Source organism: Hermetia illucens, chromosome 1 (genome assembly GCF_905115235.1).
Source record: "Hermetia illucens chromosome 1, iHerIll2.2.curated.20191125, whole genome shotgun sequence".
Classification (NCBI taxonomy): domain Eukaryota; kingdom Metazoa; phylum Arthropoda; class Insecta; order Diptera; family Stratiomyidae; genus Hermetia; species Hermetia illucens.
The window spans coordinates 212,183,106-212,200,727 of NC_051849.1; the positions used below are offsets into that span (position 1 = coordinate 212,183,106).

The 17,622-nt window shown below is 42.3% G+C and overlaps 1 protein-coding gene across 1 annotated transcript in view; it reads right to left on the bottom strand.

Annotated features, from left to right (window-relative positions):
- LOC119661211 (homeobox protein goosecoid) overlaps positions 1 to 17,622 on the bottom strand; it is a 95,572-nt gene that overhangs the window by 67,214 nt on the left and 10,736 nt on the right. Inside the window, exon 2 of the mRNA XM_038070434.1 lies at positions 2,217 to 2,512. Within this exon, the coding sequence (XP_037926362.1) occupies positions 2,217 to 2,512 (296 nt within the window). The remainder of the gene's footprint in view (positions 1 to 2,216; positions 2,513 to 17,622) is intronic.

Sequence of the window (17,622 nt, forward strand, 5' to 3'; positions counted from 1 at the left end):
GTTTGGTGGTCTGCATCTGGAATTATTCATTATTCGTTTTTGGAGCGTGGTGAAACAATTAATGCAGAGAAATATTGTGCCCAACTTGATGAAATGCACGAGAAATTACGTGTTCAGCGGCCTAGATTGGTCAACAGAGATGGAGTGATACTGCTCCATGATAACGCCCGACCTCATGTTTCCAGAATGACGGTCCAAAAATTAAATGAATTACAATATGAGACTCTTCCTCATCCACCATATTCACCCGACCTCTCGCCAACCGACTACCACTTTTTTAAGCATTTCGATCACTTTTTGGCGGGGAAACAATTCAGCAATGAAGTAGCTGTCAAAAGTGGGTGAAACTGGAATAAATGCCCTTGTATCTCGTTGGGAGAAGTGCATTGAAGCTGCTGGTTCTTATTTTTTGACTAATAAAATTAATTTTCATAAAAGTTATAGTTTTTTGAAATTTTACTCAAATATCCGACATTTCATTTGCAACAACCTAATATTACTAGAATAGCGATTTCACTGGCTAAATCCGAATAGGTTGGACTTTGGTATACCTCCCTATTAAACTAGAATAACGTAGCAATGACTTTCCGCTGACAATGAAATCGTTTTGCCAAATAAAAAGAAATGTGCGCTCCCATTTGAAGGCCGTCAAACCACAGACCCTCCTCTCCTCGCCGCAAATTTCTATGGACCTATAGAACCTCCATAGACAAACTGGTTAATTCAGGACTCTAGGCCTCTCTACCTACCGCAATCTCAGACTTACTGTTACAATTCTTCATCAACTGATCAATCAAACAACCAACAACTCTACTAACTCATTCCTAAACATTTAGGATTAACACTGTTTAGATTACTCGCTTCGATGACAAATCAATTCAACCATTTATCTGTGTGAGGTCTCTTCAACCAACTCTCCTTCACCTTCACCATCTTCTCATCTAGGCACATCTCGTTATCAATATTTGCTTAAAAAGAAAAATATTTCAAGTAGCGATCCCGACCACGTATTTCTACACATAAGAGAGACACCACCATGTGTGTTACTTCACCTCCATAACCACAGCCTCTTCAGCAAGGAATGTAATCAAAAACAAATTAAGGCCAGAAATCGTAGTCTTGCGGAACCCCAAGGGAAAACAAAAACAACAAATATATAATATGCATAATGGAAGGGTTCTTTTCTGGGTGGTGAGTATTTAATTAATGAATTGACATTTAACAGTTAGTTAGCTTTGATGTTCTGAAAATTTGTTAGATACCGGGGTGACAATATTGTCGAGGACAAACCCCTAATGGAGATAGCTGTCAGTCCTATTAACACCCCCCTGGAAACAATGTATTTAAATTCAAATTTTCCGCTTGGTTCACTTAGTGTATTCCGGTCCCCATGGTATTTTAATGTAGTATCTTGTCCTCATCATGTCGCTTGTCATCATTTACTGATTAAATTGATACAAATCGCTTAAATTGATATGTCCCTTCGTCACATCATTTCAAGAATTTGGGATATTCACCCTTGTCATATCATCCCTTTGGCTATTTATTCATCAGAGAGTGGTATAAGTGCAATCTGTGCCAAGAGCAATAACAACAAAATACTATTCTGAAATGTTTTGGCTTTCAGATAGGTAAAGGAAACGAGGGTCGAATTGGAAGGGGGACTGACAAACTTGGTTTATATGGAAAATGTCCCCCCACTCTTTTAAGAAAAACTGCTTATTGTACCCTAAACGTACTCCTCATCAGTGAGATTTGTACCTGAATTTCAACAACCAGAAAGTGAAACATTTCTGATTTTCAGTCCAAGAAGTAATTTTCCCAAAATTTTGACAGTTTTCCGTCATCACCCCAGTATGCACAAGTCAAGGGAATCCTTTCACCCATGAAAACACTATGAACTTCTACAACAAAACAGCTCAAGGGAATCTCTCAAAAGGAAGTGCTACAAGACGTGAGAGATACATTGACGTGTTTATTTGTCCAATTCCGAATTCCCTTAGGGGATTACATTGAGGAGAGTACACCTAGCATGAAGCAAGTTTACCTTTACCAACGTATGTTTGTACCAGAAAGGATACATCAACAATGATCCTAATGTACCCAATGAATAGTTTGCATTTCTAAGGATTTCACTCCCATTTGTGGTGCTGTTAAATTGTTTTTACTACAATTGTCCTATTACAGGAATATGGTAACAATGAATGGGATCTTACCTCAACACGTTCCTCTTTAAGGTCTACTTTAAGGGCTAATTGTTCACGTAGTACTACGTCAGGATAATGTGTCTTATCGAATGTTGCTTCTAATTGTTCTAATTGTTCTTCCGTGAATATCGTTCGATGTCGTCGTTTTCGTTTTGGTGGAGGTCCATGACCAAGGTGACTGCCATGATGATGATGATGATGTCCCAAACCACCGTGACCACTAACATGCGCTTGCATTTGTGCAGCTGCAACATGAGCCACGGCCGCGGCATGCATGTAGTTTGGATAGAAATTTGGATAGGCAACTGAAAGTAGAAAAAAGAAACTGTTAAAAGGATGTTGAGTGACTTAACTTTTGATTTTTAAACTATGAAAACTGAATACTCTCTCGAAATCCTCTGGCCAAGGACCTACCAAACATTGGCCGCTTCGAGGAATTGAGAACTTCATTCATATCTTTCTCTTTCTTGGAGATGAAAAATTAGAAACTATGACATTCAGCAATCCCTGAGTCCTTTGCGTCCTTCGCTGTTGGGCTTCTCAATTATTCTAATTCAGTGAAGATATTGAAAAATATTGAGCCAGTTCAGTGTCAGACTACTTCCTACAGCAAGCCTAATCGAAAGAACGAAGACAACGCGGAATGTTTTGTTGAGGAGGCGTCCTAATCCCGTATCTATTTCATGACGGATGGGACCAATTGGACAGAAACTTTCTGTCGCTTTTTTGGTCCACCAAAACCTCTTCTTGTGCTCAGCATACAACTCCTCTTAGGGTATTCCAAAAAGCATCTTTTATCATCATTTATCAACGACAAGCAATACGGATTTCATTGTATACGCTCGACAAGTGACTTGATGCCACTTCTCACGGAAAAATGGAGTAATTGTCGTCATAATCACGGCGAGGTCAAAATTGTTGCCCGTGACATTTCGAAGACTTTTGACAGAGTATGGCACCCTGCCCTCCTAGCCAAACTCTGCGCATTTGGTTTTGGGGTCTATCCCTTATAATGATTGTGTAGACTCCAATGTTTACTCAAATTTATTTTCTTCACTTCCTTATTTTTTACATATCACATGCTTTGCCCCTTTTGTTTCCTCCGGTCGGTGTACGTGAACTCCATTTCTTTTCTTCTTTTGACAAACGTCATAATTGACATTTCTTTCAGCTACTACCAGGCCATCTATTGATTTTGCTGCGGCTAATAATACCGCGGCGGAGGCGAATTCACAATGGTGCTCCAGGTCCGCACCTCCACCATATGGTCTTGATGACCAGCCCCTCAAATGGATTGAAACCTTCCTCAATGGCCGTTCCATTCGGGTTTTATTGGGTTGTATTGGACGGTGATGAATCAGAACTTCACACTCAAAATGCCGGGGTACCTCAAGATACTGCTCTATCACCCACCCTCTTTCTCAGTTTCATTAATGACCTCTTAAGTAGAACTTTCATGTTGTCATTACTGCTTGGAGCAAAGCAAATCGTGTTCACTTCAATCCTTCTAAAGCCCAATGCTGCCTCATTTCGAATAATACCACATAATTGTGGTTTCTCAATCTATTCTTGTCGATAGTGTGAATATTTCCGGCTCACCCTCACTCAGCATACTGGGTATTAACATCTCTAGTAAGCTCAGCTGGACTAGCCACATCTTCGGTATTGCGAAAAATGCGATGAAATGTTTGCGGTTTCTGAATCGTTGCAAAAGATATCTTCCACCATTCGACCTAGCGCAGATCTACAAGACTCACGTTGGACCTAGACCAATACAACTCTCACCTTTGGACGGGCGCAAGTATAACTGTACTGTCTGTTCTTGATAAAGTTCGACGAAAAGCTTTTAAACCCATCAGTGATATGAACATTACATCACAAATTGAGCCTCTTGAGCACAGACGACATGTTGGATATCTTTCTCTCCTCTGTTGTTATTACAACAGTCACTTCTCTCCGAAGAAATATTCGGTCTTATCCCTTGTAGGGCCTCTCTCAAACGCAACAACTGGCTAAGTTGCCGCTCGCATCCCCATACTCTAAGGGTCAGTGCTAGTCACACCGTGAAATACCACGAATCCTTCTTATCTCGAACTATACGAATGTGGAACACACTACCATCTTCTGTCTGCCCGTCTGACTACAACATACAGATGTTTAGGCAAGGACTGCATCGCCCCTTCCTTCACGCTCAACCCCTTCCTCATTCCAATCCCTGACTTCCTTCCTCCTCGTCAATGCTGTGCTATAGCATCAAAGGGCATCTCCTGAGCTTTGGCATCGTCATGAAAAGACACACACAGATATTGGCAATTGAAGTAGTTCAAAAAACATCCCAACGGGAACAAGAGCAGAAAGTTGCTTCAAAATCGCAACTACAAGGAGCCTCTATAAGAAATTGTCTAAAGAAAAATGGCTTAAGAAATACTGCATTTATACATATTAAGAAACTGCCAGCCACTTCATTGTGGCGATCACACTTACCCTGTGGATGCGAACAACTCCCCTTGCCGTGCATAACTACCTTCTCCGCACCTACTTCTCTTCAGTGTTTTCTCCCTCGAGCCCTTCACCCTCTACACCTTTCATAACCACAGACTCCTCCGAATCACCAGCCATTCCTCTCCTTACGCCTTCCTTGGTTGAGTTCCTCATTGGTAACCTTGACCCCAATGTCGGACCTGGCCCCAATGGGCTTCCTAATCTCTTCCTCCTTAACTGTAGAAAACACATTTCCCTCCCCCTGTGTATAATCTACAACAAAAGTCTAGACGAATGCTACTTTCCCCGTCTCTGGAAAGAGGCCCTTATCATTCCTATCCTCAAGAGCGGAGACCCTTCCCTTGCTGTGAACTACCGCCCCATTTCCCTTCTCTCCTCTTCCTCCAAAATCCTAGAAAGATACGTCAACGACTGGTTGACCGCGCACTTCGGTCACCTGATTGTCAAAGAGCAGCATGGTTTCGTGAAACATAGATCAACGGCTTCAAATCTTCTGGTCTTTACCAACTTTGTTGCTAAACGCTTGAATTCACGACAGGAGGTACATGCTGTTTATACTGATTTCTCCAAAGCCTTCGACACCGTTGACCATAACATTCTCCTCTCTAAACTTTCTTCGCTAGAGTTCCCTCCATCAGTCATCTCCTGGCTTTCCTCCTATCTCTCATACCGTTCCTGCAAAGTTTCTTTTCATGGTCACTCATCTGGTTCATTCTCTCCTTCCTCTGGTGTTCCCCAAGGCTCTATACTTGGCCCGCTACTCTTCCTGTTTTTTATCAATGACCTCGCCTCCGTCCTCACCTGTCCGTATTTGCTTTACGCAGACGACCTTAAATTGTTTGCCTCTGTTTCGTCTCCATTGGACTGTACCCTCTTACAATCCAACCTTGATAATTTAGCCCGTTGGTGTTCGGTCAACAAGCTAACACTGAATGTCAACAAATGCCACTGGATGCGCTATTCCCTGAAACCCTCCCCATCATCCTTTTCCTATTCTCTCAGTGGTCAACTCCTTTCACTACTGACCTCCTTCAAAGACATGGGTGTAATATTCGACGATAAACTTCGTTTCAATTCCCACTTCGTTGACATCATCAATAGAGCTTCCAAAATGTCTGGTTTTATCCTACGTTCCTCGTCCGACTTTACCTCAATCCAGCCCTCCTTAACACTCTTCAATTCCCTTGTCAAAAACATCCTTGAATATTGCTGTGTAGTCTGGTCCCCCTACCGCATCCGTGACGGCCGCGCTCTTGAAGCTGTACAACGCTAATTCACCCGGACTCTCTTTTACAAAAAGAACCTTCCACGGGTTGATTATCCGTCACGACTCCGCACCCTCAATCTCCCCTCCCTACAGCAACGCCGTATCTTCCTTGATATGTGTACTCTTTTCAAACTCTGCAATGGTCTGATGGACTGCTCCGACAACTCGGATATTACTCTCCGTATCGCCTCGTCTCATGACACACGTAATGCGGACATTTTTGATGTGCCCTTTGCCGAGCTCGAGATTTACTTTCACTCTCCGATCCCGAGGTTTTGCCGGTCCTACAATGCCCTACAGCTTGGTTCATTTGACTCTATGTCCCTCTCAAGCTTTAAGCGCAAAATATGCCATTTACTTGCTCCTCCCTCTGAGGACAATATGTAATAAGAAATTTCCTTTCTGTGTATTGTCCTCATTAAATAAATAAATAAATAAATAATCATGGAACCATCAACACGGTAGTGATGCAACCAATGCGAACTCATCTTCGGCGTCAGCAAGTCTAATGCACGCAACGGAGTAGATCAGACTCCTCCCGCTCATAATAACCAGACCACATCAAACTCTTTGGCAGGACACGTTGCTTGGAATTTTATGAATAAAGTCATATTTTCTTTCCAAAAGTCGATGCTTTATCCGCTTCCTTACAATCACTGAGCCTCGAGCTCTGGAAAACTCATCGAAGGTTGCCAGCACATCGTCTTAGCCCTCGAAAATACTTTTGAATCCGCCCCAGTTAAGTACGACTATCTCAGAGCAAGCAATTTAAAGCACTTAACCTGCTGCAGCTTCACAAGCTCTTCCAGGAACTCGAGTAAATAACATAAAAGACCCTCTGCTCCCTTGAAATCAGAACCAAGTGGTTCCTCTCGCAGACATTATATGCACTTTGGAAGGCCTCGAACCACCCACCTCTTGGCGAGTTGGCGTCACTGGCTGACGAGCTCGCCCTCGACTATCCGCCCATAGCAGCACGCCACAAAGATTACCTCCACCACAGTCCAGCTTCTCACAATTAAATTTCTATACAGATATAAGGTAACCAAGAATGCCCTATGGTCTAATTCATCTCACTCAGCGAGAAGGAGGCGACAGCACCAACATTGAGCACGCTCCAATTCTCACATAGCCGGTCATTAAGTAGCTAATCGTCTCTCAGAGCTGCAAACGACAGGTTTTGCTAGTACCAACGGGGCCACGGCAGCCATGCTCCCATCTGCAGATTCCCGCTCTCTTTCCTGGAACCCAGTTGCAAAATCTGAACCGCCTATACATTTTCGATAAGATTCCGAGCTTCAACCATTTTAGTGGCTTCCCAAGATAGTTTTAAAGAAGAAACAACCGCACCAAACCCCCTAACTCACAACTACTATCCCGTTACCGATTGTCACTACCCAAAAACACATCTTATGCTAACATCCAACTTCTAACTGGACTTTCACAGTAGATGACCAGAACCTCAGCAGCTAATCAACGCCTCCACTGGCCTGAAATCAAAAAGCTTCATAGTTTCGATGCCAAGTCATAACATTTCCGTCGCAGACGACGCTGGTATGCTTCTAGAGAGCCAGGGTGTCTAATATCACAGAATTTTACAAAGAATCGGCCTTGTGAAAGCAGAAAGCTCGAAACCTGAGCTACCTGACATTCCCGTCCTCCATGGGATCCACAAACCAGACTCATTGTATTCCAGTGCCCTTTAGGACTCGCCAGTCCCTTTTTCACTGCAGGTGATTCAAAGGCTAGTAGTCCGGCGTACTTCTGATGTTTAAGTGGTAGGAGGTTATCTGTTACCAAATTTTCATGTCACCAGTTTCCAAGGGTACCAACTTTAAAAACAAGCCTTAAGAAATAACCAGGTTTCATTCTTAAAAAATTCCACACAGTGCTGCAATGCTGAGCTCAGACATTAATTAGTTGTAGGCAACAACTTTTTCACGTCTCTAAATCCACCCTTCGCTCCTTCATTTTTAGAATTGTGGTTTGTCAAAAACTACGGAACTCATTTCTGGATCTAGAAAAGGCGTCTTAGCGTGTGCCACACAAACTCATCTGGTATGCTCCGCGGCAACAACTGACACCAGAAGTCAGTGCGCTGGGTTAAATTTCTCTACCATAATCCGAAAAGTAAAGTGCGAAGTATGGCGAGTATATCAAAACCGCTTCGTGTCTCTATCGAAGCTCATCAAGGAAGCGCCGTCTCACCAATACTCTTTGTTTCTATTATAGGCACTGTCACACGAGACATCCATTTTCAAAAATGATCGCCTTATGAAACATGGTTTCAGATTGAATCTGACTAAACCAAAATTTTCGACTTCCAACCCTAATGAAACAGGCGCTATCATTATTAGTGGCAGTGGCCTGTCCAGAACTGACCGACCTAAATATCTTCGATCAATGCTATCAGCGAATGGTGAACTGCATTATAAAATTGCTTGGCACAGTAGCGTAACCTGGATAAAGTGGCGTTCAATAACAGGCGTTCTTTATGATCGATATATCACCGAACATCTGAGACCCGTAGTGTCGTCCTCCTTGTCGCCCTTTATAGTTCTGAATTTTGGCTGACTATAAAAGACAATGAACGGCGTCTCGCGGTAATGAAGACGAAGATGTTGCGTCAGATCAATGGCTTAGCTCACCGTGATCACATCACATCCAAAACTAGAATTAATTGGCTAAGGTTGGTCTGAACATCGAAGCCGGTGGAAAACGACCAAAAGGCCGGCAGAAGCAACGGTGACTTGACGCGCTAGATGGTGATTTGAAAGTCTCGCCACGCCATCCAAATGAAGCCCCTGGCAAAAAAAAAAACCGATGAAGATGAGCCGACCCTGCTTCTGAACAGGATAAAGGCTGAAGAAGATGAAAACCTTGATTATTCTTTACTGAGTTCGCAGAAGTTCCCTTAAAACAAATAAAAACAACTGGGAGTATCGACAGCTGGACACTTAAGATATAAAGATTTCGTGTTTACCTTACATGAGGAACTTACTACACATTTTTGAGTAGCTTTACTGGTTATAGTAACCTATCAACTGGAACCCATAGGCATTTTGTTCTCTACTTCCAAGTATTTCAACTGGCATCTGTTATTTTCCCCTTGTTGTAATGCTAACCCTTGGTTGTAGCAACTTAGGATACCGCCTAGAAAGAATCTCAATCTTCCTTCACTTTAGGCAGCTCCTCACTTCGTTGATACTCCCGCACATTCTGAGAATCGTCCTCTTTACCGGCATCTGTCTATGATGAAGGAAGAATAAGGATAGGAAAATACAACTTTGAGACCGTTGACAATTTCTCCTACCTAGGGTCGAAAATCACAACCGATAACAGCTACGATGATAAAATCCACGCACGGTTGTTGGCAGCCAACAGAGCCTATATCAGCTTACAAAGACAGCTTTTAGGGATATCGAATCGGTGGACCTCGGCGCAAAACCGGGATGTCTGGAGCTCCTTATTAAGGCAGGCCTAGACCGGATACTGGTTGTTGCGCCATTGATGATGATGATTATGAAATGGCAAAACCAATCACAAAAAGCCGACCCTACTTGTGAACGGGAAGCTGAAGAAAAAGAAAAAGAACCCACCTCTCTTTTGAGCCAATCCCCAAGTTTTTAATTGCTAATAATTTTGCCGCAGAAGTAACTGTTCAACCTCCACCTCACTTCTGCCTTCTGGAGAGTTGTTACGGTTCTGAGAATAAGGGGCTAAAAGCGTCCCTTAAAAATACGAGGGCTGACAGGACCCTCATATTCACGGAGACGGCGGAAGATCACGGGAAGGTCTTTGCGCCCTTGAAAGAGCAAGGGCTTACCGCCACCACTAGGACGCCTCCCTCCCTTCGCACCCAGTCTGTAGTTATCCGCGGACTCCACAGGGAAACGGACCCCGTGGACATCCTGGAAGAACTAAAAGCGGAACACCCAGAATTCCAACTGAAGACAGTTGCGAACCTCGTCCCGCGCAGGGGCAAGTTTCTGTATAGCGAAAATCCGGCTCTCCCGATGAAGTCGCCATCGGGATTGTTCATCGCGACTTTCGAGCTCTCTCAAGAGCTCAGCGAGGTGATGAAGGTAAAATATATCCTTCATCAAAAGGAAACCTTGGAGAAGGTCAAAAGCTTCGAAGAAGTGCAGTGTTTTAACTGCCAGAATTTTGGGCACATCGCCCAAAACTGTACAATTGTGCACAGGTGTGTTAGGTGCACAAAATACCATCCTCGCGGGGAATGCGGAAGACAAGCGACCGAAGGGCTTCTTTGCTGCAACTGCGGCCAAGCTGGCCACCCAGCGAGCTATCGCGAGTGCCCGGCCTACAAAGAAATGATAGCCAGGAAGCTGCCAAACAAAGACGAACCAATGAAAGTTCCCGAGCCAAGCGCGCAGTGACACAACTGTCACAAAGCTTGGCCAATCCTAGTGTATCGTACTCTCAAGCTGCCAGAAATGCTCAACCAAGAGTGGCAGCACAACCTGCTCCCATCCCCGTACCAAACGCCTTCCGCGAATTGGTGCAATCTCTCGCGTCGGCCTCAACTAATGAGCAGCGACAATTCGCCGCTATAAAACTCATTATGAATTTATGGAGTTAAATATCGTCACCTTTAACTTCGCGTCCCTGATCTCACACGCCCAACGTGCCACTGCCCAAGTGTTGATTAACAGTCTGAAAGCACTCTCCTATTGCGTTTCAGAAACGAAACTAAACAGCAGGCATAACGTGCAATTCACCGGGTATAATATTATCCGGAATGACAACAACACTGGCGCTGCCCTTTTAGTCAGGAAAGACTATGAATTTGAGGAAGTCGTCATTGAAAATCTGCTGACCTCTTCCGCCGCGGCGGCAATAGTAAAAACCACTGATGGTAGACGGATTTTGGTAGTTTCCATCTACATCAAATGCAACTCTCGAAATGAGCAACTGGGACAAGATCTTAAGATCTTGGGCAATCTCCAGTTAAAATACAAGTACCTCATTTTTGGTGGCGACTTCAACTCTAGGCACACCTCCTGGGGCGATACGGCAGTCAATGAAAATGGGGAAACCCTGCTTAAATGGATCCAAGACCCTTACTCGCCAGCCTATGTCGATTTGGTCTTGCCAGATTCTCCGACAAGACCCAGTAGTCAATCAACCATTGACTACTTCCTCCTTTCAGAGGAAACTTCCCTGAACTTTCAAGTGATATCGTGCACTACTCTACCAGGCATGTCTGACCATTTCGCAGTGCAACTTAAACTGTCCTCGTCCTCCCAACTGCGAAAGCGAGTGATGACCACCGTAAGGTCCTTCGCCCACACTGACTGGGACAAATTCAAGTCAGACCTTGCACCAAGGTTGAACTTGAAAAAAACTCGCAACTGACCGCAATCTATCAGACATGGAGATCGACGAAGCCATCACCTTGGCCACAGATGCCATTAATACTGCTACACGCAGAAACACAAGGCTCATCAAAGTCGACGAGTTACAATATAACTCAGTCCCTCACGATATCATGCTCCACATGAAAGTTAGGCAAATATGGCGTAGGAAACTCAAACGGATTTTCCACAAGCACGGAAATAAAGCTAATGCTGAGTATACAGCATTACTTTCCCGGATTAATTGTCTGAGTACAATAATTCGGCAAAGAGTGGCGAATTTCCGCAACAAAGAACTGACAAGGAAATTAGCAGATATTAAGCCCGGCCCAGATATGTTTCAGCATATCAACAGGCTAACCGGCAAACATAAGTCCCGCAATATCGCTCTCTCCAAGAATGGGGAGCACATCTGCAGTGACGCTAGGAAAGCGCAAGTTCTCGCGGAATCTTTTGAGACTCAGCTCAATTCCCCTCCGCCTCAAAACAACCCGGCTATATCGTCGATTGTTGATTCAACAATCAAGGCCTTCGTCTCTGAGAGCTCCAAGAAGCTAACTAAATTCACCACAACCAACACCTTAGTTAAGCCATCGGAATCGCAACATTTTCTGAGTTTACCTCAACTCACCGACTTAACCGGAAACCTCAACCGTAAAAGGTCAGCCGGGCCTGATGAAATCCCGAACTTTGTCATAAAGAACCTCCCCAGAGCCTCACTGAAGTATTTATTAGCAGTTTTCAACAACTGCATTAATAACGGCTACTTTCCATCCACGTGGAAAGTCGCAAAAATTATTGCGATCCGGAAAAAAGGAACCTCCAACGAGCCAAGCAATTTCAGGCCCATTTCCCTATTATCCAACCTTGGCAAACTGTTTGAGAAAGCATGGGCAATAGGGCTAGTCCAGCATTGTAATCTCAACAAAGTTATCCCTTCGTTCGGATTCCGCTCTAAACACGGAACCCAGCACGCACTGAGCTACCTACACGACACTGTCGTCTCAAGACTGAACGTCAACACTAAACCCACAGTAGCATGTGCGTTAGATTTGGAAAAGGCCTTCGGCTCCGTGTGGGTAAACGGACTTATATATAAATTAATAGACAATGAATTCCCTGTCCCCCCCCCCCCCCCCTTGCGTTAAGTTTTTTCGAAGATAGGCACTTTTATGTCAGCGTGGGGAATGAATTCTCCGATCTCTTGCCGGTAACGTCGGGTGTACCGCAAGGATCCATTTCTGGGCCAACTTTCTATAACATCTTCACGGCTGACGTTCCGATCCCCGACGACGGCGTTGAACTGATCCAATTCGCCGATGATACGCTTATCTTCGCTTCGAACCTCCACCCCAACAGGGCAGCCAAAACGGTTGAGAAATACATTGTAAATCTCTGCAGGTACTACCGTAGTTGAGGAATCAAGATTAATGAGGGAAAAACGCAAATCTGCACTTTTAGGAGAAAATCTAGATACTTAGGTTCTAGAGGCAACCACAGGAAAGCTAAACGCTTGAAAATGAGAATCGGGAACACCATAGTGAGCAGATCTACTTCGATCAAATACTTGGGAGTAACTCTGCATGAACTCCTCAAGTTCAAACCCCACCTTCAGCTCGCTATCAGCAAGGCACGCGGTGCAGTCAGTGGCATCTACTATCTTCTTCGCAAGACAGTAGGTCTCAGCACCAAAACCAAACTGACACTGTATAAGACCCTAATAAGACCCGTTATCTGTTACGGAGCACCAACTTGGATCTCATGCTCCAACCAAGCCATGGCAAAATGCGAATCATTCGAACGCCGAATCCTCAGACACTGCACAGGCTTGTCATACAACTGGAAAACTAGAAAGATCGGCAAAAACGCCGAAGTGTATAGGCGAGCCAAAATCAAACCACTTCGAGAATACGTTCTCACACTAATGGAAAGGTTCTTCGAAAGAACGGAGGACCACCCCAATCCAATAATTCGGCATCTCTACCAACAGGGTAAAACCTCCCCATTGGCCACATTCTTAAGGCCCTGCCAAATCGTGAGTTCATCCCATAGACCCAAAATCCGCACCCTTTTTGAAACTCCTTGCCTGGTAGAAGTGGATAGAGGCTAAGCACAGGAAATTGTAATGTGCTTATTGTAAATATTAGTTAAGGATTAATTATGTTAGATTAAGCTAGGTTAAGTTAAAATAAGTTAGGTTAAGTTATATTTAACTAGGTTAAGTAAGTAAATTTCAACCTTCTCGCGCCTTTAGTGCGGGCGCTGTTTTTTGAAAAAAGCCAAGATTGTAATAAAAAAATTGTCAAGATTCATGTATATAAAGAACAAGATACAAAATAAAGTAAATTACAGAGAAGGTCGGATTGGCCAAACAATGTAATAGTCACCCGTTTGATAGAATTAATATCAATTAGCTTTTATTTAGGCTAGCATTAAGTAACATTGTCTAGTTGTAAGCCACTATCTGAATAAATTGAAATTGAAATACGGTTCTGACGACGAAACGACTTTTTCCCATTAAAAATACCACTGTGTGGGTGTTCGATCTTTATCTTTGCCTAGTGCTATGTACGCGTTTATTCATCTACAACAGCTAAATATCTAAATATCTAAAAAAAAATGCGCTCCGTCCTCCCATTGCCATCTCCGGTGGCTATGGTGGTATGGTTTCAAACTACCTAATCTTATCGATTCATATAATGCCTGATCTATTCTTATAACCTGCTGAATGCTTTCTGAAACGCTGAATTTAAATGTAGCCTGTCCATTCTCTTTCTTTCTTTACCCCTTTATCCTACATGTTTTCTACAGCATAACATATTTCAGATCTACTTTTTCCAAAATTTCTAACCTCTTTAAATATTTAATGAAAATACAACGGGCTTCATTTTATCTTTTGAATTATTTGTAAAGGGAGGATCCTTTTTGTTCTATTGTCCAAAAGCTCATTACTTACTATTCCGCTTGGTAGAAATTTAATTTTATTTTTTAGAGCCTGACTTTGTTCTTGTGCTGTTGCTGTCATTGCAACAGCTGGATGTACAGTTTGGACATTGCGAGCAAAAAAAAATATTTTTATATGGGCAGGACACAATAATAAACCGACAACAAATAGTTTTCCGAGAATACTGATTGGCGCCTATTAACGTGAAATCGTTAAGTGAAATTTGCACTGAGACGACAAGGGCAAAAAGTTTGGGGCTAACGTTTGTGAAAATCGTGCATACGAACGGAATGTTTCAGCTGAGGTTTGTGAATTACTGTTTCAATTAAGTTGGTGTTTGAGCCTTCAGTTTCCTGTAGCTAGAACTGCAGTACCCAAAGATATATCCGTTTCAATGGCCGAAAATGTGTGGGATTTAATTAGGATAATTATGGGTTACAAGTAAGCCGTTTCTCTCCGTTTATCACTTCATTTTCTCCGAAACTTAATGCGACTTTTTCCCAAGGACCGCAACGGAAAAGTAAACCAAAACTTCAATTCTCATTAACTTTATAAAATAACATCTAAAAATATTTTCATCCGTTACGATGAACGTTTATCTCTTTATCGTTCCATTACTTCAGAGCCAGCCACAACCGAAAGAATTATAAAAACAAATCCGTCTTGCGTATTTACACACTTTCTACCGCAAAACCTAACAACATTATCAAAAATACCAACAACAGTTCCCATCCCATCGTATTCCTTCCTGCTCTGAACCACAACAAAAAAAATCTGAAATCTCTGAATATTTTATTCAGGATCTCAATCGCAGTTTACATCTTAAATAAGGAGCGTATGCAACCTCTAAACCATATCCTGGGGGTGATTTGGAATATTGCTTAATGCAAAATCATTGAACCATGCGCCGGATCAGCAATTTGAGGGCGAGCAAAAAAAATTAAGATGTGTGGGTTTAGCTTCGTCCTTTTTAAGGAATATGAGAGAGAAAAAACGTTCACCTCTCACAGGATTTAAAATCATGTATTTTTTCCTTTGTTATTTTGAGATGTAGCTTTTATAAAAATTTTGCATTTTATCGATTTAATGTCAAGATATATTAATTTTCGGTCATGGTGTGCTTGTTGGCGGCGATTTTTTTAATCCGAAGGATGCGATTACGAGATTGAAGGTGAAGATTGAACCCCCAGAAGTTCATTTCATTTCACGATTTTTAGGATTTACCATTTACGAAGCCACGGAATCCTTTCTTCTTATCGAATTGTTTGTTCGCTCCGCCAATTTTTAGGATTTTCCTAAGAAGGATTCGCAGATTGGACTAGAGTCATTCGGTTCTAAAGAATTCCACATTAAAGGATCTCAACCAACTCAGTAAAATTACCGAAATCCTTTCACATACAAACTAAAATGGAACACATACACGTATCATCGAACTTGACCTCTGGTCCTTCCTGCATGCCACTGTATCTCACCCTCAAATCCAGTTAAAAATTTATCCTTAAAAATTTAATCACTGCAAGGATAATGATTTCAAACTGCTGTACTTTATGAAAAACTACACACATAAATTTCCCGTCTGTTTTCCACGTTATTTGCTCTGGGTATACGTGAGTTCTGAGCAAACTTACAAGGATTCTCCCAGGAGATGATGTGTTTTTTTTTCGGTTGGTTGCCTTGTTCAACGGCGATAGAAGGATCACTGCGCTAGGAGAGAACACGCAGTATACAGCGAACTTAACGACAATTGTTAAAAGGGTTTCTTTCCTTTTTAGTGAAAGAATTGTCGGATAACTGCGTCCTTAGATAGCTAGATCGCATATCGCAGATACATTTGAAGTTGATAGGTTTCAATCGCGGAGAAAAAGGAGCCAGAGAGCGATTCTGGTTCAAAGTCGTCCTAAAGAATTTCGTTAGGAATAAGTTGTTGCATATTTCGCAGCTAACACAAGCATGCATACATAGAGACATGAGTTTGGTGAAGAGCTTCTATGGTTTCAGCAAGTCGGTTAAATAAACGCGAGAATCCTTATAAAATATGAAAATGACTAAAGCTGGAGATAATCAAAGATAAGATGAGATGAGGTTAATTTAATGATTTTCTTCAATTAGCAGCAGTTAATCTTTGAATATACAATTTCAGATTTCCAAATAACGAGGTCCCTTATTTTATGTTCCTTGTATCATAAAAAGGGTGGCCTTAATTGCGGGAGTTAGTCATAGAATTCACGAGTAGTTGACACTTAGTAGGACTGACAAGGAATGGGGAGGGAAGAGGTTGATTCCTGCCCGGCCCCCGAGAAAGCACCTTAACAAGATATATATTTTGGTAAATTGATTTTTCTCAGTGTGGGCCTGTGGCGCGGCAGGATCGAAATAAATTTCGAATGTCGCGAATACCAGCGGACAGATGACGTCACCGGCGCTCCACTCAGTTCAGACCTCGCTACAAGAGTGAAGAGCAGAGTAGGTGACGAGAAACGTCAGATGAAAAAAATAATAATAATAAGTAAAAAAAGACAGTTGGCAGTCATTGTGAAAAGAACGAGTTTTTTGCAGAAAGAAAATAGTTACGGAAGGAAATCAGTATAATTTCTAATATCCCAGAGTTATAATAGGAGTACTTTTTTGAAATTGTGTATTGAACTTTGTTTAATACGAGAACTTTGTAAAATACAAAAAAAAACATGCCAGAAAACTATTTCAAACGTACCTGGTTTGTTAATTTTACCTGGAATTCCGGACCAATTGTCTAGATATTATTAAGTTTTCATTAAAGTGAAGGGATAAACATCGGTTCAACTTGGAAAAGAATACAAGCTCCTAAAGGCCCAGATTTTCACCCTACAACCCTGCTCATGTATGATTATTTCAAGAAAGTATGCAAATATTAATCAGTTCATTGTTATGCAAAGGAAAGAAGTATTTACGTAATTGCTACTAACGATAAATATCCAGAACTAGGATAGGTGTTAATGCAACTGAAAAATAAAATTAATTAATTGGATCTTAACACTTGAAGAGTCATAATTTGCATTTCTAGACCACTTCTCAAGTACAGGATCCTTTACAATAATCTACTGATCAACAATTAGGTTCATGAAAAATATGTAGCTTCGCATCCTCAGGAGTCAACGATCCTTAACGGGTCGTTTACGATACGAGGAGTGGCGTCCCCGAGGTGCCAGAGTAGTTCTGACCTCCTAGCTGACATAATAGTTGCATCCTAGTAGTAGCCTCAAGAAACTTTCTCGGTGAAAAACGAGCTTCTAATGACCGATACACGCCGGGGCACACTGGGAGTCCCCAGAATCGATGGGATAACGT